This window comes from Ursus arctos, chromosome X (genome assembly GCF_023065955.2).
Source record: "Ursus arctos isolate Adak ecotype North America chromosome X, UrsArc2.0, whole genome shotgun sequence".
Taxonomy (NCBI): Eukaryota; Metazoa; Chordata; class Mammalia; order Carnivora; family Ursidae; genus Ursus; species Ursus arctos.
The window spans coordinates 118805295-118830213 of NC_079873.1; the positions used below are offsets into that span (position 1 = coordinate 118805295).

A 24919-nucleotide genomic window follows, 5' to 3' on the forward strand; every position below is an offset into this window, starting at 1 on the left:
AGTAGCCAAAATGTGGAAGTGACCCAAGTGTATTAATTTGCTAGGGCTGCCATAACAAGACTACGGATTGGGTGGCTTAAACAAGAGAAATTTATTTCCTTACAGTTGTGGAGGCTGGAAGTCCAAGACCAAGGCGTCAGCAGGGTTGATTTCTCCTGAGACTTCTCTCGGTGGCTCAAAGATGGCTGCCTTCTTATTGTGTCCTCACATGGCCTTTTCACACATCCTTGGTGTTGCTTCCTTTTCTTATAAGGACACCAGTCCTATTGGGCTAGGGCCCCACCCTTATGGCCTCACTTAACCTTAATTACCTCTTCAAAGTCCTATCTCAACTACAGTCACATTGGCGGTTTGAGCTTCAACATGAATTGCGGGGGGGCACAATTCAGTCCCTAGCACCAAGTGTTCATCGATGGATGAATGGATAAAAGGAAATGTCATAGACACATGAAATTCTGACACACGTGACAACACGGGTGAATCTTGCAGACATTACGTGAAGTGAAATGTCGGTCACAAGGGGACAAACATTGTATGATTCCACTTCCATTTAAGTTCCTAGAGTAGTCACATGTGTAGAGACAGAAAGTAGAGTGGTGGTTGCCAGGGGCTGAGGACGGGGAAGAGGACTGGAGAATGATTACTTGGAATCGACTAAGCGTCGATTTTGGAAGATGGCAAAATTCTAGAGACAGATCATGGTGGTTGTTGCACAGCAATGCGAATGTGCTTAAATCCACTGAATTGTATACTTAAAAATGTTTAAAATGGTAAACGTTATGTTATGTATATGTTAGCACACCAGAAGCACAAGACCATCCCCCCCACCCGGAGATGATAATCATTAACATTTGGGGAACTCAACTTTTCATGCCTCTTTTTCTACGCTTACATACACACATATCACGTGTTGTTGTTGTTGTTTTCATTTTCGTCCTTGTAGAAGTCCTACTGATTTTAGGATAGGTTTATTAGATTTCAAGTGTCTAGAGAATATTTCAAATATAAGGTGTAGAGAATCAGGTGTTCCCACCTGTGTACCCACCACTCAGCCTTGACAAATTTTAACATTTCCCACGCTTGCTTGCGATCTTTCATAAAAGTCTTTTTGATGAGGTGATATTTAGGACCTACAATATTATATAGGGAATGTGCCCGTAAAATAAAAAAGCGTACTTGATAGACCGGTGACGGGTAGTAAGGAGGGCACGTATTGCATGGTGCACTGGGTATTATACGCAACTAATGAATCATTGAACTTTACATCAAAAAATAAAATAAAAATAAAAAATTTTAAAAAATGCATACTTGAGAACCCACGACACCCAACCTCAGCATTAGGCCCTTAAGGGTACCTTTGAATCTATCTGTGTTCCTCCCCCTCTCATCCCACCTCTTCCTACCTGCACCTCCCTCCCCCAAGAAACACGATCCTGACTTCTGGGTTTATTATTCCCTCGTTTAAAGAACTTGTCACTTAGATATATAGCTCTATTCTGGCCACCTTTTGCTGCCTAAGAAACTACCTCTAAACTTAATGACTTAAAGCATCAACCATTTAATTACATCTCATGATTTTATGGGTCAGGAATTCAGGCAGGGTTCAGGGGGGTGATTCTTTTATTTCTCATAGCAGATGGGCTGGTCTGGAAGGTTCCGTGCAGGCTCCACTCAAGTCTGGAGGCTTGGTGGGGCTGGGTAGAAGACTGAGTTCAGCTGGGGCTGTTTATTGGGAGCTTCTAGAACGACCAACTCCGAGTAGTCGAATTTCTCATATGGTAGCTCGGGACTTCCAGAGTGTCCCAAGAGAGCCAAACAAGGCTAGAAGGCCTCTTGCGACTTAGCCTAAACTAAAACGTTACTTCCACTGCGGTCAATTGTCAAGCAACCCTTAAAGGCCAGCCAGGATTCCAGGGGAGGGGACCTCGTAATGGGAAGATTAGAAAAGAATTTTTGGCCATCTCTAATCTTTCACAGCCCCTGGATAATATATTTTTTAGTACTCGTAATGCCAGATGGTGGCAGGGGCCCTGTACATGCTGAGCATTCCACAGCAAATGTCACCTTCTCAATTAGGCTTATCCCGGTAACCTGTTTTTCTTCCTTTTTTTTTTTAAAGATTTTATTTGTAAGTGATCGCTACACCCAACGTGGGGCTCAAACTCACCACCCCGAGATCATATGCCTCGCTGACTGAGCCAGCCAGGCACCCCGTTTTCTTTCTTTCTTTCTTTTTTTAAATTTATTTGAGAGACAGAGAGAGCACGAGCAGGGGGAGCAGCAGGCAGAGGCAGAGGGAGAAGCAGACTCCCCGCTGAGCAGGGAGCCCCACCCGGGACTCCGTCCCAGGACCCTGGGCTCATGACCCTGAGCTGAAGGCAGACGCTTAACGACTGAGCCACCCAGGCGTCCCAGGCACCCCATTTTCTTAAAAACAACTTATCCTGGAAAATTTCAAACATATATAAAAGGGCAGAATAGTACCCGAACTCTGCATACACCATCTCCCAGCTTCAGTGATCACCAGCCCATGACCTATTTCCCCTGACTCCTGTATTTTTTTGAAACAAATCCCAGACATCAAGTCGTTTTCATCTGTAAATAATTTAGTCTGCATTTTCTAAAAGATAGAACTCTTTTTTTTAAAAGCGTAACCACAATATATAATTCCACATTTTAAAAACCACAATAATTCCTCGGTACCAATGTATATTCGAATCAGGGTTCACATTTCCAACTGTTTCATGTCATAAACGTATATTTTAAAGTTGACTTGGACTGGGATCGAAAGGAAGTCCGTACATTGCTCCTGGTTGAGATTTCTTTCGGTCTCTCTTCCTCTATCGGTTTCTTCCTTCCTGTTCCTCCTTGCAATTTATTTGTTGAAGAAACCAGGTTGTTTGCCCGATAGATAAACAGTTGATAGCATCTTAGACTCAATGAAAACCAGGAATATTTTTGGTTTATCCAACTTCACATTTTTTCCACGTTCCCCATTTTTCACTTACCAAGCTCAAGACCCCACTTTCTTGGCACCTGAGAGCAGAGAGGTTGCTGGTTGCTCCCCTAGCATCAAGTCCCGGCTCCATCCTCTTCACCAAGTTCCGTGTTTGTGGTCTGTGTCCCAAGGGAAAGGGACTCTCATCTTAGCTCCAGAAGTGGGCCTGATGAGGCAGAGGGCAAGGCCACCCCCCATTGCCAGTGACTGGCTACAAAATGGACGTTTGGCCAGGGAGACACCAGGAGGGATTTTTCACCACTTCTAGAAGCAAGTTGACACAGAAGGCCGTTCTCAGCGAAGCTTGCCCCCCGACGACTCCTGGTGGCCCTCACCGGACCACAGGAGGAGCGGCCTTAGCGTGAAGCTGGTCCAGGGCAGGCACGTGGGAGCCTGGCATCGTCGTGGAGTGGGGGATCACACCCAGCGGGCTGGGGCTCCCCCTGGGCTCCCCAGTGCTATAGCCAGTGCCCTTTACTGCATAAGCCGGTGTGAGCGGGGCCATCTGACGGGAAGCCTAGATCATCCTAACAGATACGGAAGCCCTTCGAATGACCCCAGTCGACTCCGCTTTCTCTCTTATCGCTCCCCTCGACATCCCCTCTGCCACGGCTGAAATAGACTCCTCACCATTTCCCACACTACCCTGTGATTTGTTTTTAACCCATGCCTCTGCCCAGGCAGAACGTTTTCCCCAGCCTTCCTTCCTCTCTGTCTGCCTATCCAAACCTTTCCCGTTCTCCAAAGTCGTATTTTATTTATTTTTTTTAATTTTTTAAGATTTTATTTATTTGAGAGAGAGAGAGTGCACACAAGGCGGGGAGGGGCAGAGGGAGAGGGAGAAGCAGACTCCCCGCTGAGCAAGGAGCCCGATGTGGGACTCGATCCCAGGACCCCGGGATCATGACCTGAGCCGAAGGCAGACGCTTCACCGACTGAGCCACCCAGGCGTCCCCTCCAAAGTCATATTTTAAATGCTGCTTCTCCCTGAAGCTTCTTTCAGAAGGCCCCCCTGCCGCCCCCTCCTCATTCTGAGTTTTCTTTGGATTCCCATTACGTTAGGTGTGCCCTCTCCTTCAGCACTGAACCGAGCCTTGCCCCCTCTCCTCTCCTAGACCTTGAGCCCTTCGAGGACATGGACCGTTCACATTCCGCGCTATCCCTGAAATGCCTAGCACACAGCCCGAGACACAGGAAGGCCCCATCGTGCCAAATGTGGCTGCTCCTTGAACCTGTGCTCCCAGACAAGCGTTTTCTATGAAGCCTCAGTGACCTCTTACAGAAAATGCTGTTGCCACATTTACAAGTAAGACGTGTCAACACATTTTGAAAGTGGGGAGGGTGGAATCGAGTGAGGGCAACGTCTTCCGTCGGGTCCCAAGCAAAGGCCAGGCGGCCCCTCGTGGCCCTTGTCTAACCAGGCCTGAGCAGAACAAGGCTTCCAACAGGTCACAGAACGTTTTCAGGAAGGTGACTTCAGACTTGCCGAGCGTCAGGGAGACTAAGAATGAGGAGGCACCGGACAATTTTAAGAAGAAGGTGGTACCAATGTTGGTCCTGGAGTCAGACCCCAGTTGGAAGTACTGGTTATGTCTCAGGATGTCACCTTGGACAACGTCCTTACATCTGTGGGGCTCGATCCCCTCACTGAAGAAAAAGGCGGGGCTACTAGTACCTACCTCGAGGGGCCGGCGTGAACAGGAAAGCGGCGATGCGTGCCAAGTGCCTACCTGTAGTCTGGGCTCGGCACAGACAGGTGGCCACGAGCGAGCAGGAAGGGGATGATTGTGGAGTGGGTGCGAGAAGGAGTGGAAAGCGGGGGTCATGGGAACAGGACAGCAGGGAGGGGGAGGGGACAGGATACCTCCAAGCAGACCTTTTCGTATTGCTCTATTATGTTCCACCATAATAATCAATTACAACTAGGATACGAGAGCCTAAATAAAATACACTAACAAGGAAATCCAACGGCGCGACCGGCGAATACCACGGGGAGGGAGAGGAAAGTAATTCTGCAAAACAGTATTTCGACGGGCTACCGTAAGGCTTACGACAAAAAGATCGGCCCAGAGACACTGGGCTCTAGTTAGGCGGACCTGTCACGGGCACCCTAAGTCCTTTATGGTACGAGGGTTCAACAAGGAAGTGAATGGAGCCAGATTCTCAAAGTGGGTGAGAGCAGCCCCCAGCGTGAACGCTTTCTCTTCCTGCATATACAGGTGCGGAAATAGACACGGACGTGCGTGCACGCGCGCGGGTGCACGCGCTCCCTCTTCTGGCTCCGGCCACCGGGAGCACCTGGAAGCAAGGGCACCCCGACAGTGATGAGGGCAGCCAGCTGCCGCATCCTGGTTCCTAATACCGGTCCTCAAAACAAAGCAGGGCTCCTGGAAGGGCCGGCTCCTTCGGGCCCAGGGCAGGGATAGGACAGGGTGAAGCCGTCGGGTCTTGGGGAGCCAGGAGATAGGGAAGCACTTGAGACGAGGACACGGGGGCCAGCGGGCAGATGCGGGAGGAGTGCAGCACAGGGAGCCATGGGCAGGAGAACTGACCTGCTTCATGCGCAGAGCTTTCCCGACGAAGGCAAGAGGGGGAATCATGTCAGGAAGGGAGGTCCTACTGTAAAGCTACTGAGTTTGAAAGTGGCTTCAGTCATGAATCATAATGAGGAGGCTCATTGCGAAGTACACCCATGCTGTGTAAAGAGAAAACTTGAAAGAATTTGGCAGTTTTTATCAGTAATGCTTGAAGTTACAAATAATAATGAAAAACCATTAAAAAATCATTACTCTTTCAAGTGGTTTGAAGGATCTATAAAATTCACATTTAAAAATGGCAAAGAGCACACGCACAATCCTTCATGCCAGAGAGTTGTTTTGTCTGAAGCTGCCCACGGGATTGTAAAATAAGCCAGCAGAAAAATTCAGAGATCACATTGAAGGAACCCCGTAATTGTCTCTGAAAATGGTTCCCAGTGCTGGAGGAAGGCAGTGTGCATTCTTAAAGATCAGCTGTGACCTCAAAAAGCTGTTTAATGCACAAGTCATTTGGAATTATTCCCTTCAACGAGCTTAATATTTTTCTCTGTGCCCTCAGTGTATTAGTTTGCACAGAAGAGCTGGGCACTGAAGGTTAAGTGGTAATGGACTCAGAGGGCAGGTTCTGGAATAAGACTGCCTGGGTTCAAAGTCCTCATCTGCCATGTCTAGCTGTGGGATCCCGGGCACATTGCACAACCTCTCTGGGCCTGCATTTCTTTATTTGCAAAATCGGGATGAGTAAAAATCATCTACCTCCCAGGGGTATCGCAAAGATTTAACAGTGCATATGGTAATAATCCAATAAATGTTAGCTGGTATTTACAAGAAATAAAATTCTGTTGGTGTGTTTTGTTGTTAGTTTTGCTCACCCTGAGAAAACATTTTGCTTCTAATTCTAGGTAATTCTGATGTCATTTTAAATGTTTTATTTGCTTTCTAACTTCCCATCATTTACCCAACAAATCCTTCTTGCGCACTGTAGTCTGCCAGGCCCTCGGCCAGGCGTGGGGACGTAGCAGGGAAGAGGGGCCAGGTCCTGCCGGCGCGGGGCTGGGGGTCTAGGAGGGAAGCCAGGCAAGAAACAGGGAAACAAAGGATCCATTGGGCAGGTGCTTATAAGGGAACGGCTCTGCCACGGATATCATCACCGCAGAGGCCGCGTAAACGGGGAGTCGACTGCCATTTGACCCAGGTCTCAGATACCCCGTGACCCTGCCAGGAACAAGGAGAGGCGAGCAGCCGTGTGAGAAGCTGTCGCAAGGCTGTCTGTCGTCCCTCTCCTTGTCTCACGGGGTCTGCCACGAGGCAGGTTCGCAGCCGCCTCCCCAGCTGGGGCTGAGCCGTGGGACCTTCGACCTCACCTCCCGGATTAGCCTACAGCTGCAGGCCCTACGGTCATTTAGCTGGAGTAGGGGGTGACAGGACGACTGCACTAGTGTGCTCCGTCCTCCCCGGTTTGCTGTCATCCCGTGGGCCTGGGGGTGCGAGAAGCTGGACGAGGAAACGGAAACAGGTCACGTCACGGAGGGCGACTTTGAGGCTGTTGGAGGAGATCAGGGAAGGGTTCACTGGGGTGATCCATGAGCCAGCCTGGCTGACCTGGGGAACTGAGTGACAGGCAGAAGGAACAGCAGGGACGGAGGCCCTGAGGTAAGGGGGGGGGTGGACTGGCCGGTCTGAGGAACTAAAAGAAGAGCAGTGTGGCTGAAGTGAAGTGAGCAAGGACAGAGGACGGAGGTGGCTGGGAGTGAATTCAGGGAGCCCGACACGCGACTCAATCCCAGGACCCTGAGATCATGACCTGAGCCGAAGGCAGACGCTTCACCGACTGAGCCACCCAGGCACCCCTGATTTCTATTTTTAAAAGATTATCATCCAAAAAAAGCAAGCAGACACCAAGAGTAAGAAAAGAGGGGCCCACCTACAGCGCGGGGACGGGGGGACGGGGGACAAGGATGGGAACTGGGGACGTGACTGCAATCATCCGGGGGAGAAACGGCAGCCAATCTGTCCCTGGCAGCCTCCCCTCCGCTAACCCGACAACGGAACCTCCGAGACGGTCTCTCCTGTGACATGTGCCGTTAAGTAAAAGTAACCGTATATAAAGCACTCGGCGCCACGTGGGACACCCAGGAGTCAGCCGTAACCCAGACCGTGCTGGTTTGACTCCCGAAGCCCCTGCGCCTACTTTCGGGACTGCTCCTGGAGGTTCTCAGGCCTTTAAAACTGCAAATAAAATCGTAATCACGACTCCCTACGTAAGAGCCCTCAGGGGCCACCCCCTGCAGAGTGCAGGACACCCCGGCTCCTCGCCCCAGCCCAGCAGACCGCCCAGGGTCTGGCCCGGGCCGTCCTCCCCAGTCTCAGGCCCCACCCCGCTCTTTCCGCCCTCCCTCCCTCTCTCTCTCTCTCTCACACACAAACACACACACACCCACACCCACAAGAAGACGAGGAACCTTGCCTGTCTTCCCCAGTACCTGGCACCCAGAAGGCACCCAGTGTGTTTCTAGAATCTCAAATGCAGGGAAGGACATTAACTAACCCTCCAAGCTAATGAATTAGAGCACAAGGCCATCTTTACACCCGGAATTAAAATAGGGACCTACCTATGTGTGTAGGCACGATGCATACAGCAGTCACATATAAGCATTCACAACAGGGGAACACGTGGAGGGATTGGCACACTCGAACTTTCCAGGTCTTGAAGCACCCACATTGCCTTGGATGGTAAGATTCCATGTTTCCCTCTCTCTTAAAATCGAGCAAATGAAATTTCATTTTCCTTTCCTCATGAACTTCCCTAGGACGCGAGGCTGTGATGAAAGCACAGCCCCGAGGATTAGGGACGTGTGACATTTGTGACCAGCTGCTCCCAGGCTGAATGACTCAAGGACCCCAGGAGGCTTTTGTTTTTTTTTTTTTTTAGTACTTTTCCTCTCCCTTGACAGACTGTTATTCCAGAAATTACTGCTGCTCCCGTCAGCGTGCCCCTTCCATCATCCTATATGTGGACGTTGAATCTGCTGCAAGTCGGGGTGAGGAAATAAAATCACTGGAAACGTGCGCCCCGATGGCAGGTGAAGTAAGGTCTGTGGCGTCTTCTTAGGATATAAATGGCTGTGCTTCCCAGGCCTTTCGCTCCCGGCTGTTAGCTGACGGGTGTGCCAAGCAGTGAAAACATGACCTAACCAGAAGCTAGAGCTCGGCCGGGTCGGGAGAAACAGCTGTCTCCTCATGCTATGGAGGCAAGCAGCAGACAGATGTGCTGAAATCCCTGCCGCTTACTAGCCGTGCACCCTTCTTCTCAAAACATTCATTTCTTTCAGCATCAACCAGAGCTTATGGAGCACTGGCTGGGTCCCAGGCCATGGTCCTGTTTCACCTGCAGTCGTATCGTTACTCCTCACCACGTGCCTGTGAAGAGACACCACTGTCCCCACTATCAGCTGAGAAAACAGGTCCCGAAGTTCAGTACCCGATGTCACAGAGCTAATAAGGTTAGGACAGTCTAACCCAGAGCTCTTAGCTTCTCATTCATTCAACAATGGTCATCTGAGCTTCTAGTACTTTCGAGACACTCAGTATGCATCAGTGAACAAGACAGATAAAACTTCTTGTCTTCCTTATGGAGCTTGCATTCCAGAAGACGTGGAGAGTGGAGACAAACAGCAAGCCAGACATACAAATGTGAACCACACAGCACGTGTTTCGGTCACACCACTCGAAACTGCCATCTCACAGAAGGTGGGAAGTGCCCCTGCAAAGGGGAGGGGAATGGGATGGGCAGCGGGAGGCCGTGTGCCTAGCAAACCGGTAGCCCCCCGTGAGGCCAGTTATCGGGAGTTACGGCACATGCTACGCCCATGGGTGTCAGCACCAACCCCAAAGTCCCCGGGTTATGAAGCTCAAATGAGATAACGAGAGTGAAAGGAACTAGGAAGTTCCAGGACCGTAACACATCATTACTCGGTATTACTTCAAGTTCCCTACGCTGTTCCTGGGAAGGACAGCCCACTTGTTTTTAGGGCATCGATGTGGCTAGATGGCTCCCGCGGCCGCTGGTTCCTCTCTCACCTGGAGCCGAGAGGGCCTTCAGAGAGTTTGGGTTGAACACCTGTCTTCCTGCTCCCAGAAAACAAGAAGTTTCGTTGGTGCCGTTCTTTCCCCAGTGACGTATTACCTACACGAGCCGGCGGCGAGCCGAACCAGGGTCCCAAGAGAAAGCCCCGGTGCTTAGCACCGTGACACGTCCTGAAGTGTACTGTGTGTCTGAAACTTCACGTCAGTAGGAATCCATCAGCTTCACCAGCGCATTCCACCCGATCGTCACTGCTCGCTGGGCTCGGTCAAGATCACAATTCAAATAGCCGCTAAAGCTTCACAGACAAGGAAAAGGTAACCGAGGGAAGGTGACACTAGGTTAATTTGCAGAGAAATGACAGGTATGCATGGTTTCTTTTAAAGAGACAGCCTTTATTGTGAGGATTTTTACACTGAAGAATTCAAAATGTGGTAACAGTTTTTTGGAATCTGATTTGTATTTAAAAGGAACTGCTGACACTGATTCACCGGAAATCATCTGAACAAGCTCGAGGAAACAGTTAACTACTACCGACACAGTAAAATAATTCCAAGACGTATGGTTTAGCCAACAAAACAATCCTGTCGATGCTGTCACTGATACGAAAACTGACTGCTCCTTACTCTTCTAAACACACAGTGGTATATAATTAACAATATTCGATCACCTCTGTTCTTTCCTGAATATATAAAAATTAAAATACCAATTAAAAAACTAATATATCTTCTCTTTAAATGTTTCTTACAGATACAATTTCAGTATTTTCACTCAATAGTGGTGTGGTTTAAGAGATTTTTCTCATTTGCGAGTCAAACAACACTCCACGCCAAGAGAACGGATAGCGTACAGGCTCATATTGCAAATAAGACTTCAGGAACGCGGCAACGGACAGTTCTAAAATACAAAATGGATAAAATTCTGAGGATACATGCAATAAAGCTCTACTAAGCAGCTGGCCACAGAACTAGAACATTCTACCGATGATTTCAATGGGACTCCAGATGCTTCCAAACTCAACTTCGACTCTCGTCTTAGGCTTTGTATTTGGCTTTTCCAGTTTCACTAATGACACAAACATGCTACAAAATAAAAATCCAGAAATTCACATTAGAAAAGCGTATCCCGAAATGAAAGGCAAGAAGAGCATTTCGCACGGCTCGGGCAAACGGTGCTGTGGGGGTTTCACCGGACAGACAGAGGTTGGCGGGGTCTTCCTCATCTTCCTCACCCCTGTGCGAAAACACACGCTCGGGCCTCCTGCCCACAGAGCAGAAGGGGGTGTCTGAAGGAGAGCGAGTGAAAAGACTTAAGCCAGTTCATTTATTTCTTACTTATGACCACATCTATCATCTGTAATCATAATGGGACAGTTATTGTCTATTAAGGCTGTTCAACTGTTGCAGCCAGCAAGAAGTGTCGCCCCAGCCTGGCCAAGTCCCAGCTCTAAGGACGGCTGTACTTGACTACAGCTTTATGTGACTAATGGGAACCATCAGTCTGTTCAAATTATGAGGTGCTGGAAAGAGAAAACAATTCTTCTCTTTTGTAAATTTTTATATGGGGTCTGAAAAATGAGAGTGAGAAAAAGAGGCATTACTTACATTCAAATCCCTGAAGTATTCATTATAGTCAAGGGCATATCCTACAACAAACTTGTCTGGAATTTCAAATCCAACAACTAAAAAGAATCGTAAGTCATCATTTAGATACAGAAAACAGCATTTTCAAATCAAATGCTTATGAATGTGCCTTCTCTACAAATACTAAAATCGTAAAAAAAAAAAAAAACCCAAATACCCTCTAAAGTAACTCTCAACCATTTCAATATAAAACTCGTTCGGGTTAAAGATGGTTACATGATTGACAGAAAGTAATTCACTTACAGTCTGGTTTATAGCCAACGCTTCGAGGGGTCCTCTTCACCAGCAAGCTGTTAATTACAACACGTAACATGTGACGCACGGAGTCATGACAGGGCATTACAAAAGAGAACATTCATGCTCTGAGACATGGTCTCCCCCGCACCCAGAACACTTTCTACGTAGAAAGACTATGAAACGGGGAGCTAGCTCACAGGGACCGGGCGAGGCAGCAGGGAGGTCCCCGCCGCAGACGAGGCCCTCGCCTGATGCCCACCCCGAACACGACTGACAGTTCTAAGAGCTGCAGCCACCAAACGGCAGCGAATCAGAAGGATGAATGGATGGGGAGCACCAGCGAGCAGTTTCAGAATGCCTGGAAATCCGATCCTGAAGCTGCAAAGGGGTGCGGGAGGTGTGAGCATCACCCTTCGGGACTCTTCCGACGTGGCTTACGAAGATCGTGAGGCTAAAAACTAACTAGCATGCTCGAGGACTTAGTACTTATTTTTGAGAGCAAAAACCGCAGTTGGGATAAGCCACTTCTAACATAAGCTACTTTCGTAACCCAAGTGTGTACTACCTGCTGAAATCTTTCAGCTATTAAGAAAAGCTACTGACAGTGTTTTGATAGCCTTTACATATGTTAAGGGCAGTCCCAATAAAATGTATGATTTTATACCCACTTAAATATATTTAAAAAGCTGGAAAGGACAGGGGCGCCTGGGTGGCTCAGTCGGTTAAGTCTCTGTCTTCGGCTCAGGTCGTGATCCTGGGGTCCTGGGATCGAGCCCCCTGGAACATCACTGGGCTAACTGCTCAGTAGGGAGCCTGCTTCTCCCTCCCCCCACTCGTGCTCACTCCTCACTCTGGTCTCTCTCTCAAATAATTAAATAAAATCTTAAAAAAAAAAAAGCTGGGGGCGCCTGGGTGGCTCAGTCATTAAGCGTCTGCCTTCGGCTCAGGGCGTGATCCTGGAGTTGTGGGATCGAGCCCCGCATCAGGCTCCTCTGCTGGGAGCCTGCTTCTTCCTCTCCCACTCCCCCTGCCTGTGTTCCCTCTCTCGCTGGCTGTCTCTCTCTCTCTGTCAAATAAAGAAATAAATAAAATCTTAAAAAAAAAAAAGCTGGGAAGGACATAAAGTGATTTTCAACCTCAGCTACACATGAGACTCACCTGGGAACTTTAACAAAATAAAACTCAGATACCCGGGCCACACCCCTGACCGATTACATCAGAACTGCTGGGGATGGTACACACAGGTCTTTCTTTCTTTCTTTCTTTTTTAAAAACAGTTTGTGTAAGTAAATAAACTATACAGGCATACTTCAGAGATCTTGCGGGTATGGTTTCAGACCACTGCAATAAAGCAAATATCACAGTAAAGGGAGTCAAGTGAATGTTCTGGTCTCCTAGTGCACAAAAATTACATTTATGCTACACTGCAGTCTAGTAAGTGCAATAGCATCACGTCTAAAAAACGTACATATCTTAACATTTCATTGCTAAAAAAAGGCTAACCATCATCTGAGCTTTCAGGAGTCATAATCACTGCTCACAGATCACCACAGCAAATATAATAATAATGAGAAAGTTTGAAATATTCTAAGAATTATCAAAATGTGACAGAGAGGGGCACCTGGGTGGCTCAGTCAGTTAGGCGTCTGCCTTCGGCTTGGGCCATGATCCCAGGGTCCTGGGATGGAGCCCCACATGGGGCTCCTTGCTCAGCGGGGAGCCTGCTTCTCCCTCTGCCTGCTGTTCCCCCTGCTTGTGCTCTCTCTCACTCTCTCAAATAAGTAAACAAATAATCTTTTAAAAAAGTGTGACAGGGACATGAAGTGGGCAAATGCTGTTGGAAAACTGGCGCCTACAGACTTGCTCGATGCTGGGATGCCACGAGCCTTCGATCTGTAAAAAGCACAGTATCTGCAAAGTGCAATAAAGCAAAGGACAGCAAACTGAGCTGTGCCTATATTAAAAGTTAGTAAGCAGATATAGTTATAAAGTCCAATGTTCACAGCTTACTCAAATTTTTCATTTTGAAATAATTATAAACTCCCAGGAAGTCAGGAAAATGCACAGGGAGGTCCCATGTGTCCTCTGCCCAGTTTCCTCCAATACAAACAGCTCACCAGTACATCACCACAACTGAGACATGGACTTTGGGGAACTGACCTTATCCTGATTCCACCAGTCTTACACACACATATTCGTGTGTGTGTGTGTGTACTTCTAAGCAATTTTATCACATGTGTGGATTTGTTTAACCACCACCACACTCGACACACAGAACTTTCCATCACACAAGGCTCCCTCTTGCTGCCTATTTATAGTCACACACCGCCATCGCCTCCCTCACCCCTGGCAATCACTCATCTACTCTCCATTTCTATCATTTTGTCACTTCAAGAAGGTTGCATAAATGGAATCATATAGTAGGTAACCTTTTGAGATTGGCTTTTTTTTTTTTAAGTAGGCTCCACACCCAGCGAGGAGCCCAGCCTGGGGCTTGAACCCATGACCCCGCAATCAAGACCTGAGCTGACATCAGGAGTCGGACACTTAACCAACTAAGCCCCCCCTCCACGCCCCTCGACATTGGCTTTTATCGGCACCATTCCCTCGAGGCTCGCCTAGGCTGTCGTGTGGACCCACAACATGTTCCCTCGCAGAGCTGAGGAGGGTTCCATGGAAGGGTACTCCACAGTTTGTTTAGCCATTCACCCACTGGGGGGGCATTTTGGTTGTTTCCGGTTTGGGGCCATAACCTTTCACAGGTGAATTTCTATGAGGACCCAAGTTTTCATTTCTCTGGGATAAATGCAAGTGCTAGAGTCGTACGGCAGCTACACGTTTCATTTCTCACAAAACTGACAAGCTGCTTGCTATCTGCCATTCCTATCAGTTAACAGTCTTTAAGTTAAAATGCTTAGCTATATATATCTGTGATACTAAAATCCTATGGTGAGGGAGGAATTAAGACAAAGAAGGTTAAGGGGCGCCTGGGTGGCTCAGTCGTTAAGCGTCTGCCTTCGGCTCAGGGCGTGATCCCAGGGTCCTGGGATCGAGCCCTGCATCAGGCTCCTTGCTCAGCGGGAAGCCTGCTTCTTCCTCTCCCACTCCCCCTGTTTGTGTTCCCTCTCTTGCTGGCTGTCTCTCTCTCTCTCTGTCAAATAAATAAATAAAATCTCTTAAAAAAATAAGGTTACCTTATAAAAAAAAAAAGAAAAAGAAGGTTAAGAAACACCAACTTAGGCCAACTCTGTCACCAAGAAATGAAAGACGTACGTACTCTTTGAGCCCTCCACACCTGCAGCAACACGAAATCCCTCTTTCATGAGGCAGTCTATCTCAACTCCACAGCATACTCCAGGAAAGAGGGACAAAAGAATATTCCAAGGCTCCAGAACATCCCATGCCACAGGACAGAAATAAGCAAGTGCACGGACTGGCTTACAGGAAGTTACTTAGTGCCCTAGAATGCATCGCGGATAGATACCCTCTCGTCACACCCGTCCCAAATCCACGGAAAGGGACTGAGCCACACGGGCACCAGCAATCAGAGAAGCCCCAAAGGACAAACCGCTGAGAGATGATTCGTTAGAAGGCTTACTCTGATTCAAGACGCTCCATATGGGATACTCGGGTTCTTTAAAAGGGTTTGTCGAAACCAGTTAATCATTTCAGAAAAAAAATTAGATTACTATCTGACCCCTACACCAAAATTATAGAGTGGTAAAAGATTTAAAAATAAAAGATACAATTGCAAAAGTTTAAAAAAAAAACCAAAACCACCCCAAAACCACCCCAGGTGTTACCTTATAGAAAATTTAGGGTGGTAAATAAAGCAAGAACTGTGAGCCGGGTTGCCTGGGTTCAAATCTCACCCCTCTAGTGTGCCAGGCACTGTGCCTCTGGACAAGTCCCCAGGGCTTGGTATCCCTATCTGTAAAGCAGGAGTAGCAGTGCTCCCTTGGAGTTGTTAGGGAGTAAGCTGTAATTATAATTAAATATAATTAAACTAGAAACAAAGGTAGAACTAATAAAGCAAAAGCCAAACAGCACAGGTAGGGCCCGGGGGTGAGGCTGGCACAGGCCGCCGTGACATCACTCAATTTCAGGAGCTCCGGATCCTCAGAAGCACCGCCCCCCTTCCTACCACCTCCTAAACCCGATGTGGGATCCTTGGTCTAAGTTCTTCAAGGAAAGTCCCAAATCTTCTACCATGCTACCCAGGGCAAGTCGATATCATCATTAGCATGCTGAGAAGCCAAATGTTAATAATATTAAGGAAAAGATGACTGCAATGAAGGGCTTCGTTGACACATGACACAATTATTTACAAAGGATATTTACTGAGTCTTCTTTGAGATCACATTACTTTTTGAAGACAAAACAAGTTGAGAACGTTTACCCTTACAAAGAAGCAATTAATTACTTAATCCTGTTTCAAAAGAAGAAAATATCCTGTCAAAATGTTATCTACGTACCTTGCGACCTTGACCATCTTTGGATTATGCTCCTTGACCAAGGAAAGCAAGGTCTGCATTGTTTTGCCAGTGTCAATTATATCCTTTAAAAAAAAGACAAGACATTTAAATAGCAAATAAAACTGAGTCATATGAACATGAAATACCAAAGCCCCACGTGTAAACAGAATAATGCTGTGTTTTTCCGAGTAGCCAGCTCTGGGATGCAGGTGGTCAACAGACCACACTCTGAGAAACACCGCTTTCTTTACGCCATCTTGAAAGTATCCAAAGTAATACGGTTTTACTACATCAAATGACTTAATATGAAAGTGAATCTTAGCTATTTAGTCAAAAGTAGGACATTATTCAAAACAAATCCATCTCTAATTGGGAAAATACTTCTTGAACCGTAACCCGATGTTCTTCAGTGAAAATGCCCCGTGGACGGTATAAAGCGGTGCTTCACGAAGCGGGGTCTGAGTCATCGGGAACATCAGGGCTGGAGACTTGTGAAAAACGCCGAGTTCCGGGCTGCGGTGGCTTGAATTCGGAGGGCCCCAAGACCCCTGTCCCCTAGTGTACACACCCAAGTAACCCCCCACCCCTAGCGTGGGCACAACCCAGGAAAACTCTGGGACGGTCATTCCTGTGATTAGTTATGTTCTCTCAGGTGGTTGTAGCACACTGGAGAGAGGACCTCCGGCTGGTTTTGAAGAAGTCAGCTGCCACGTGAGAGGGCTACGTGCAAGGACATGAGGTTGGCCTCTAGGAGCTGTGAGTGACCCTTGGCCAGCAGCCAGCAAGAAAGCGGGGCCTCAGGCCCGCAACCACAAGAACTAAATTCTGCTAACAACCTACGTGAACTTGGAAGAGGAGCCCTGGGAGAGACAGGAGCCCCAGCCTTGCTTCAGCCTGATGAGACTGAGCAGAGGACCCAGCTACCCTGTACTCAGGCTCCTGACCCATGAAAGCGGAGACACTGAACACGTGTTGTTTTCAGCTGCTCAATTTGTAGTCATTTGTTAGGTGGCATTACCCCAGACAAAATCAATCTGAAGTGGAAGTGATCAATCTACATTTAAAAACAAGCAACCAGGGCCACCTGGGTGGCTCAGTCAGTTAAGCGTCCAACTCTTGATCTCAGCTCAGGTCTTGATCTCAGGGTTGAGAGTTTTGAGTCCTGCGACCGACTCATGATGGGCGTGAAGCCCACTTAAAAAAACCAAACAAAACAAAAAAACCAAGCAACCAGTGCCCAGGGATATTCATGTACACGAATCCTTTGAAAACAGTGTCATCTGGTTAGTTTTTGATCCATAAGCTGAAGTTTCTATTAATAACAACAAAAATGAATTGGGGGTTCCTGGTGCTCTTAAGCCTTGAACATTTTACATAAAAGAGTGAAAACTCATTCTACTGGTGAGGGTATAAAGCATATAACCAGTCTGTTGAGTCACTGGGCAATAACAGTAAAACTGAAAATGTATCAACTCTACGATCCAGTCACTGTCTGCATCCAGAGGGAACTTACACGAGTGCACGCCAAGTACCGCAAAGGGGTGCTCCTAGCAGCCCTGTTATAGCACGACAACTGGGGGACTCCCCTATTCATAGGGCAATAAATTGGTGGATTCATACACTGCAATTTCGCATTTTAGGCCAACTGACTGTACGTCTCAACATGCATAACCTCAGAACTTATTATGAGTGAAAATAACAAGATATAAGAGAGAATCGCAAAATGTTTTGCATATGGATACACACATGCAATAGAACCATAAAAAAACACGCATAGGAATGATGTGTATCAACTTTAAAACAAAGGAAAAACCTTGAAGCCCAGAAGAGAGGGGAAGAAATATACCAACATTTTCCCATTATCCAATAAAAACATATTACGAAGTATTTTTTACAAAAAACCAACCTTACTGCCTTGTAACACAAGCGCACTGTTAAAATTGATGACGAGGAATTTCTTCCCCTGGAAATCCCATTACCTTTAGGATTGTGCACACTGAGTTAGAAAATCATAAACACTATATTGAAAGTATGTAGAACTTACCTCAACAATCAAAACATTCTAGAAGAAAAAGAAATGAAAATCAGTACAGTGAATCACACAGTGTTCCCAATTATAACTCAAATCACATCGTAACAAACCCATCCAAGTTCTTGTTTTTAAGATACTTTCCTATCTCAAACCCTGATTTAAACAATGGGCCATCTGCTGGGATTTGGAACTCTTTAATGTGAAATTTTCACTGCAGTGAAATTTTTAAAAATAAAATTTGACCTGTATGTTCATTTTTTTAAAAGTCTCGTTACTTTAAACAGAAGTCTAATCTTGGGCAAATCATGAAATTTCTCTGGGCCTCAGTTTACTATGTGTAAAGTAAGGGACATGAACTAGTATATATCTTCCAACTCCAATAGTCAAGAACTATAATTTGTACCAGAACTCCAAAATCATGCCTTTGATTTATCATACGGAACCCAATTCAAAACCCACTCCCTCATTAGGCTGAAACCGATCTGTATTTTCTGGATGTGTTCATATTCTTGGACTCAACTGAAGAAAGGTACCAATGCTTCCTTCCACCACAAACCCTCACCCCAATTTCTGCCTCTCAGAATGGTATAGCTGGAAGAGCCCTTACAGGAGGAACCATCTACCAACTACCTCCGAGGCAGAGAAGAGTCCTATCTGCTCTCAAGCTGTAGGAACAAGGCAGCATTCAGTATACTGCTTATGATCACCGTCACAGGAAAGATTCATGCTCTATCGTGTATTTCTAGTTCTCACTTCTTGGTCACATACCTATTGCATGCGAATTTTAATGTTCTATATATTCTCCCAAGTCAGTGGTTACCAAGGTAGGGCACACAAGATCCACAGGGTTGCAAGAAAGAAATATTGGACCTTTTCTAAACCTCATCCTGCGTGAGGTATAATTTTGCGTGTATATTGTAATATACATGATATTACTACCACAGTTTGTATTATCATTTACCCTTCCCTCCTCCGACAACTACTCGGTCTCTTTCCAAGACACTGCAATCTCAATCTTTAGTAAAATTGAATATAATCAATTAATGGACCAATAGTCGTTTCACCACCTACTTACTATATGATTCTTTCTCAACATTTTCTTTACCCTAGCTAGCACGTCGGAAGGATAACACTCTCCCACCCTACCTGTGGCTCACTGCTGCAGCAATGTGCACCATGGGACGGAGTTACAGTCTGAAAAGAGCACTGAATTATGAGACAGAGAAACTGGATTCTAGTCTTGACTCTAACGCTAAGTAGTCCCACAATCGTGATTATGTCATAATCACAGACTTCTAGTAATATCAGACGGTTTGTACAAATCAATCACAATCCAGAGAGATGAAATATTTATCCAAGATGAAACTGCAGAATCTAGACTATGATCTCAATACTATTTTAAAAGTAAGAATGAGAATTTCTACCGTTATTGAGAGCTTATTTTATGTCAAACAGCTACGTTCTTACTTCATAAAGGAAAAGAATGAGGCTCAGAGGTCAAACGATTTGCCTAAAGTCATAAAACTAGCCAAGTGGTAGAGGTATTTTCAGGGTCCAAAGCCCATATTCTCCACCACTAAATGGAAAAAAGGGGGGAAATATTTATATACATATGTATCTGCATGCAGTGTCCCCCCAAAACAGACTGAAGTAGAAAGTCTGAATAACCCACAATCTCACCACCAAGAAATAACTTCACCCAACTTCGATGTCTTGATTTTTTTGCCACAATAAATGTGCTCTACTGTGACTATCAAGAAAAGAAAATTATTTTAGAAAGAGACCTTTTAAGATCACAAAGCCATGTATGTAGGAGGATATAGCCATTAGGTGGGAAAGGCAAGGTCAAATGGAATCCCAGGAGGCTGTGCAGGCCAGGCCCCTTCCAGCACTAAAAACTGATTATAGGAGTAAGGGCTTCAAATGACTTCTAAATATGGGCAAAGCACGCTGAAAGGGAAAAACAGGCCTGGCCGTGGTATACAGGATGGGCAGGAAGGGGAAAGAGTCAACAGATTATAATTTCTCTTTTGAAGTTTTCAAAAGATGCTGAGGAGGACAAGATTAGTTTGGCAGGACCCTGATATGGGTAAGAGGTTTTGACCCAAGTGTTGTATGCTGAAGTTTCCTACTAGGTCCTCAGTCAAGCTGTAAACATTTAAAAGCCAGAGGAGGAAAAGAGCCTTGAGGCCAGAAAGATCCGCATTTAAATTCAAGCTCTACCACTTACTGGCAGCGTGACTGGACAAGTCCTTTAAGTTTGCGGAGTCTTAGTTTCCTCATCCATAAAATAGGGCTAATAGTAGCTACCTCGTGGGATTACTGTGAAACTTTTATAAGATTATGCCTTTATATCTGGCAGTGTTTATAAATAAAAAACTAACTGGCAACTGAAAAAAAAATCCATCTAGCACCGATCGTTGACTCGAAAATCATTTCAATGTATCACAAGAATAATATTCAAATATCTTAATATCTCTATCATTTCTGCCAACTGTCTATACTGGAACAATCTTGATGTATTCAGAAAACTCTTTTTGAGAACTCTTAAAATAGTAGTATGTTGGAATTTACGGAGTATTCGAACTACCAGAAAAACCGTTGTAAGAGGTCTACATGCATTATCTCACTTAATGCTCTGAACTCTGTCCCCACCTTACACAGAGGAGAGAAAGAGATGAAACAATCTGCCCAAGGTCACACAGACGAAGTACTGAGCCAGGCTTTGAATCAACGCTGCCCATCTTGGGGTGCCTGGCCGGCTCAGTCAGTGGAGCATGCAATTCTTGATCTTGGGGTCATGAGTTTGAGCCCCATGTTGGGTGTAGAATTTACATAAGGGAAAAATAAAAAGCGCCCATCTCTAGAACCCACACTTTATAGCTACTACGTGATACTACCCTACATGTCCTGCTGTGTGAGTCTATTTTTAAAAAGAAGACTGTCTTTTCCCCCAAAAAATAGATATACTTTTGAAGAACTCCAAATTAGATCAGCACAGAGAAAGACAAGAGTATTTTGCAATATGGACTTTAAGTTTAACGTTGGCTTCTGCTGCCTCTTTGCTATGTGACCTAGGGAAAGACAGCTAACTTAGATTGCTTCCGAGGGTTAAACAGCCCTTGTTTAAGTGCATAAATAACTGTGTAAACTGCCTCTTAGTGATAAAGCACAGTGTTACTAATTGACTCTTGGCATGAAGTCAAAAGAACTCTCTTGTTCCCCTTCAAGACACATACCTTTCCAGTCAAAGTTGAGAGATCATCTCCACCAATGACTTTGATGTCCCCTGTTGACTGGTCATTCTAGTTTAAAAAAAAAAAGATATAAATACCTATGTCTATTCTTTTGTGTACACACGCACATTTCAAATTATCGAATGGGAACTAGAAGATTTAAGAAGTTAGCTATCTAATGTCGCCACATTATGATATGCTAAATGATACAAATTATAAGAATTATATTTCAAGAAATGAACTAGGTAACTTCCAACTAGAGATTAGTTAAAACTTAAGTCCTAAAAGTAGGGCACACACATTTTCGAGTGGGCAGTATCCTAGCGGCTACCCATCTTCGGTCACGGTAATTTCACCATGAAGGAAGTTATTAGCATGACAGATGCCCGGTTCTGGCCCTGGACCATTCCCATGAATCAAGCAAGTTGTAGGCTCTGGTCTGTAGCATACTCAACCCCAAAACTACTGTCCTCAAAAGTCTAGCCCAGGCCCATGTCATCTTCGGCACAGTCTGGAAAACCAGGTCTGATGAGCAGTCTTTTGAGGCCTACCTCTTAGGCTCCCAGTTTTCTGTTATCACAGAATCCAGCAGAAACCCTTACAGGAGTTTCAAAGGGAAATCCTCCATATCTATTGTAGCTGGTGGTGATAATGATCATTACTTGGCTGTACTGGAGCCAAAGAGCAGGTGAACAAAAGAGCTGAGACTTGCCCTACCAGAGAGCATACCATACCAATGCTACAACAATTACAACAATGTTGTGCCAGCCCAGGAACAGACAGAGACCAAGGAACAGAATAGAGCCCAGAAACACACTTAGAAATATATGAGGATTTAGTATACGAGAAAGATGGTATTTTAAGTCAGTAAGGAAAAGATCAATTATTCAACGAAGTAGTTACTCATTTTGGGGAAAAAATAAAGTACGATCCCTACCTCACAGCATATACAAAAATAAATTCCAGATGGATTAAAATCTAAATGTAAAAAATAAAGCCATAAGCAGACTGGAAGAAAATGTAGAAGAAATATTTTCACATTCTTAGAAAGGGTAAAAACCTCGGCATATCATGAACCCAAACCAAAAGAAAAGAATTGTAACAAATATTCCTATTATATGTTGGGTTCAAAGACTAAGAAGCCAATAGGAAAATGAAGAACAAACACAAATAGGCAATTCACAGAAGAGAAGGCCAGAACACATGAAATGGTATCTAAGAAACAAACACTAAAACCATGTGATTCTACCATTCACCCATTCACACCGGCAAAACTTAAGCCTGATGACATACGTTGACAAAAGTGAGGGGAAACAAGCACTCTCGGTGAGAGAATAAACTGGTACAACCTCTTTTGAAAATGGTACAGCAATACCTATTAAAATTGTGAGCATGTGTGCCACTCACCCCTGCAATCCCACTTCCAGGAATCAATGCTATAAAAACACTCACAAATATGTGAAGGTACATACAAGGAGGTTCACTGTACCAACTATTTATAAAAAAGAAGAACTGGAGGGGCGCCTGGGTGGCTCAGTCAGTGAAACGTCTGCTTTCGGCTCAGGTTGTGATCCCAGAGTCCTGGGATCAAGCCCCACATGGAGCCTTGCATGGCTTGTTGCTCAGTGGGAAGCCTGCTTCTCCCCCTGCCTGCCGCTCCCCCTGCTTATACGTGCACGCGCTCCCTCTCTCTCTAGCTCTCTGTCAAATAAATAAATAAAATCTTTAAAAAAAAATAAAGAAAAAATGGAGACAACCAACGAGTCTATGAACAGGGACCTATTTAAATTAAGTTCATCCGCACTGCACAAGGTCAGACCGTGCAGCTACTAAAAAGAATCTGAAAATCTATACACATGGACATGAGCAATGGGAATTAAAAACACCAAGTAGTAGAGCGAGGCGTTGCCTATGAAACCACTTTTGTTCAGCATTTTAGACAAATTTATAACATCAATTACCTATGAGCGGTGAGAATGGGGATAACAAGGCTTTTTACTTACATATACTTCCATTCTCAACATATGCTTCTATATACATGTTCATTTTTTGTGGAGTGTCATTTTTGAAAAACACAATTGGGCCGAAACTACTCAGTGCTGCAAACTAAACAGATCTAAGTATGTCTTCTGATATGAAAAAAATCTAGCATATGACTTCTCATCTTAAGGAAATTACAGACACCCTTCATTTCAACTAACTTAAAACCCAGTTTCAAACACAGAGAAGTGATTAATAATAGCAAAACAAAACAACAACAACAACAACAACAAAAACACACACACAAAAACCGCTGCACAAGACCTGAAGCTTTCCAGCAGAGTGAGTCATAGGGAATCATTTACACTGTGTATCAAAGTAGATAGTGACACCTTCTGTTGAAGTTTGGTATTACAGTCCAATTCCAATTGACTTTTTTTTTTTTTTTTTTTTTTTTTTAACAGAGGACAGCACTAAAAAGTATGGAGTCATGGGAAAAAAAACCCTTGATCCAAAGACTATGGTGACAGGGAAGAAAAAAGAGAACTCCAAGCATACAGGACACTGTTGCTCTTCTAACATCCAAATCTCCATATTCCTGTTTTCCTCCGAGGTTTTTAGCTGAATCTCTTTTTGAGGCTTTTATTTTTTTAAAAAGATTTTATTTATTTGTCAGAGAGAGAGAGAGAGCACAAGTAGGTGGAGCGGCAGGCGGAGGGAGAAGCAGGCTCCCCACTGAGCAGGGAGCCCGACGTGGGGCTTGATCCCAGAACCCCAAGATCATGACCTGAGCCGAAGGCAGACGCTTCACTGACTGAGCCACCCAGGCGCCCCTCTTCTGAGGCTTTTCTTCCACGTGAACAGCCACCTTTGCAATGGAGGCTAACAAAGAAGACTCATTCGAGAAAACTGCTACAGTGCACTGTGCTAGCATCCAGGTTATAAGCGCCCCAAACGCATAGAAACGGCATCCATGGATCAATGACCCCACCAGAGGCACTTCCTTCCCTCCCTCCTTTCCCGGGTGGAACAAGCTTCCCACTGTATTCCTGCTTCGTTACATTACTGAGTGACTCTTGTATGCCTCATCTTGAAGGAGAGGATGGGGCTGGCACAGGAGAGGGCAGAGTTCCCGCCCCCCATTGTTCTTCTCTCTTCTCTACCATCCATCTCCCTCATTCTTCCCAGCCAGCCAGAGAGCCCAATCTGTCCTTAACTCAGAATGCCATCGTCAACTACATAAAATTCCCAAAGAAGCTCTCTGGGTCTACAACTCTACTCTTAGCATCTGTGTTTCCATTTTGTCTACCTTTTTAAGTATTAAGATGGGCAGTGATGATTTCTGGGTTTTTTAAGTCAAGTAAATTAACATACAATGTTATATTAGTTCCATATGTACAATACCTTTCTTTTTTATTTTTTAAAGATTTTATTTATATTTATCCGAGAGAGAGACAGAGCGAGCACAAGCGGGGGGAGGCGCATAAGGAGAGGGAGAAGCTGACTTCCCGCCAGGTGGAGAGCAAGACAACGCGGGGCTCCATCCCAGGACCCCGAGATCATGACCCGAGCCAAAGTCAGACGCCAACTGACTGAGCCACCCAGGTGCCCTCAATTACCTTTCTTGAGTGTGGGTGAAAAGATGAGAAGAGAAATAGGAAGGAACTTTGTTTATTCCTATCTGTATATCCCGAGGG

The 24919-nt window shown here is 45.5% G+C and overlaps 1 protein-coding gene across 1 annotated transcript in view; it reads right to left on the reverse strand.

Annotated features, from left to right (window-relative positions):
* Positions 1-9993: 9993 nt before the first annotated feature.
* Positions 9994-24919, reverse strand: part of HPRT1 (hypoxanthine phosphoribosyltransferase 1) — a 38784-nt gene continuing 23858 nt past the window's right edge. Inside the window, exons 4-9 of the mRNA XM_026520625.4 lie at positions 21246-21311; positions 18019-18036; positions 15975-16057; positions 11506-11552; positions 11224-11300; positions 9994-10701 (exon numbers count right to left, since the gene is read on the reverse strand). Of these exons, the coding sequence (XP_026376410.1) occupies positions 10654-10701; positions 11224-11300; positions 11506-11552; positions 15975-16057; positions 18019-18036; positions 21246-21311 (339 nt within the window). The 3' untranslated portion in view covers positions 9994-10653. The remainder of the gene's footprint in view (positions 10702-11223; positions 11301-11505; positions 11553-15974; positions 16058-18018; positions 18037-21245; positions 21312-24919) is intronic.